Source organism: Pteropus alecto, unplaced genomic scaffold (genome assembly GCF_000325575.1).
Source record: "Pteropus alecto unplaced genomic scaffold, ASM32557v1 scaffold146, whole genome shotgun sequence".
Taxonomy (NCBI): domain Eukaryota; kingdom Metazoa; phylum Chordata; class Mammalia; order Chiroptera; family Pteropodidae; genus Pteropus; species Pteropus alecto.
In genome coordinates this window covers 20,980,314-20,982,576 of record NW_006442107.1, presented here as the reverse complement: position 1 = coordinate 20,982,576, position 2,263 = coordinate 20,980,314, and the positions used below count along the sequence as shown (strand labels likewise).

Sequence of the window (2,263 nt, the reverse complement as noted above, 5' to 3'; positions counted from 1 at the left end):
GTCCTCCTCCAGCCCCCCGCCTCCGTCCTCCTCCTCGTCCCCCGTTATCTGCACCTCCTGGATCTCGTCGTCCTCCTCCTCTTCCTCCTCCTCCTCGCCGGCGCTGCAGTAGTGTGGGCGGCCGTGGCGGCGGCCGCGGACCCCCGCTCCGCGCTCGCCCTCGCCCCGCTCCCCATTGTTCTCGGCGGCGGCGGCGGCGCTGGCGCTGCCGCCCGCGTTGGTGTTACAGTCCCCGCTGCCAGGCATTCTCGCCATATTGCCGTCTCTCTGCCAGTCCTCGGGCAGGGCGCATGCGCTATATTGGACCGCAGCGCTGAGAGCTTTTGTGTTTAATGACCTTCAGCTACCGGGAGGCAAAGCCGGGCTCTTAAAGGAGCCGCGCTCCAATTGTCAGTTCGGAGCGCTGCTCCAGAGGGGCAGCGGCGCGCAGGGGATGGACCGGAGGCGGGGGGAAGTTAGACTGGGAGAGGGTAAAGACGGAGGCTGGCTGGACCCTTTTCCTCCCCCACCCCTTTCCCACTCCTAAGAAAACTTTGAAGGAGAAAAAAAGAAAGGGGAGGGAGAGTTGTTGGTGGGGGTGAAACACTCCCAACTTACCCTCTGGCGGAGTGGCGCGCGGGCCGAGGCGGGAGAGAGGGTGGGCCGGCGGGAGGGCGGGGCGGTCTCGCTTCTCTAAGTAATGCCCGAGGAGCAGTGCCCCTTCCACCGCCCCTTCATTGCCCCCCGGAGCCGGGGGGTCGGGGAGGCGGCTGAGCCGGGCGGGCCGCGGGTGCTGCTTGGAGAAGCCCGTGTCTGGGGCCGCCCGGAGCAGAGAGGAGCAAGCAGGTTAATGAGCAGGGTGGAGGAGGCACGGCGAGGCCCCGCACCCTCTCTGCGCCCGCGGCCAGGGCGCAGCGGGCGAGGCTTGGGAGCGGGATGGGGCTGGCGGCGGCGGTTCCCCCACCTACTTGCTGGCGGCGAGGCGCGGGGGCCTGGGGCCAGCCGCACGGCTCCCAGCTCCCTTTCCGACTCTTGCAAAGGAGCGAAACGCCCCACGTCAGCCTCATCCCTTTCGACTTTTCCAACAGCCACTTTTAAGCTGTCATTAAAGACCTGGGGCGCTCCCCGTAGGTCCGGGGCAAGTCCGCGCGGGTCCACCCAGCCTGGGGAAGGAGTGAGAAAGAAAGACTAGTTGGGGCAGGTGGGAGGGGAGACGCTGGGAGAGGCGCTCGGGACCCTAGGGACCCCTCCCCGCCCGCCTAGGCCACCGCCCTCCCTGCCCCGGAGCAAACTGACACAACTCCCTTTGGCGAGGCGCTCCACCTGGTTAGAGCTAGAGCAATCGCCTGTCCCTAAGGCCCGTCGGACGGGCGGAAAAAGTGAACTTGGGTCTCGGCCGCCCCCGCTGCCGTCACAATTCCGGCAATTCCGATCCTGAGTGCGCTCTCGTTCCAAGTTTGCCAACCGCCATTCGTTCGTCCTCTGGGCTGCGCTGCCTCCGGCGCACGGGGGCGGGCACCTCCGAAACTGGAAAGGCGGCCAAAGAGCTCGCCGAGTCCCGCTTTCCCAGAGGAGACACTGTCCCATTTCCAGCCAAACGCCCGCCCCCGGCGCGCGGTGGGTCTACGCGCGTCCTCGCGTCGCTGCCTCCTGCTCTCCTGGCTCTGGGGCAGCGCCCTCGGAGAAGTCAGAGATCTCGGCTGTTTACTTGGTGGCACAGCCCCTCCGGGGCTCGCGCTGCATCCTAACTTTCTCCTCCTTGGGCAGCCCGAGCGTCGTCTAGCCCGCGCCAGCTCCAAGCCCCAGGGACGAGAGGAACCGACGGAGTCAGGTCCCAACAGCGTGACCCCGGCCGAACCGGCCCTCCCGTGAGGCAGCCTCGCCAGCTCCTCGAGTGCGTCCTCAGATTTGCATCCCAGTCCAAATTCTCTGCAGTTCGACTGTGGGAGTCTTGTCAATTGCCTATTCCCCTCTCCCGGGCCCTCGGTCTTGCTTTCCTGGCAATTTATAATTTTACACATCAATAGAAACCCATCCGTCAATTGTAATTTAAAAAAAAAAAGTAAGAAGAACTAGGTCTCTGGGCCGCGTGGGCGTCTTAGTAGGAGTGATGGTGTCTTCTCCAGCGATCAGTCCTCGCCCTCCGCGTGCCTCCTGGGCCTTGGACGCAGCAGAGCGTTGGAGAAACAACGCCAGGTGTGAACAAGTTAGAGCAAGTCCTTGCCTCGCGGGTCCCCTCCCGCTCCTCGGGGAAACACACACACACACACACACACACACACAC

The 2,263-nt window shown here is 64.9% G+C and overlaps 1 protein-coding gene across 1 annotated transcript in view; it reads right to left on the bottom strand.

Moving 5' to 3' along the window:
* KCTD1 (potassium channel tetramerization domain containing 1) overlaps positions 1-588 on the bottom strand; it is an 86,897-nt gene extending 86,309 nt beyond the window's left edge. The window contains exon 1 of the mRNA XM_015595648.2: positions 1-588. Coding sequence (XP_015451134.1) covers positions 1-255 — 255 coding nt within the window. The 5' untranslated portion in view covers positions 256-588.
* Between the last annotated feature and the right edge of the window lie 1,675 nt (positions 589-2,263).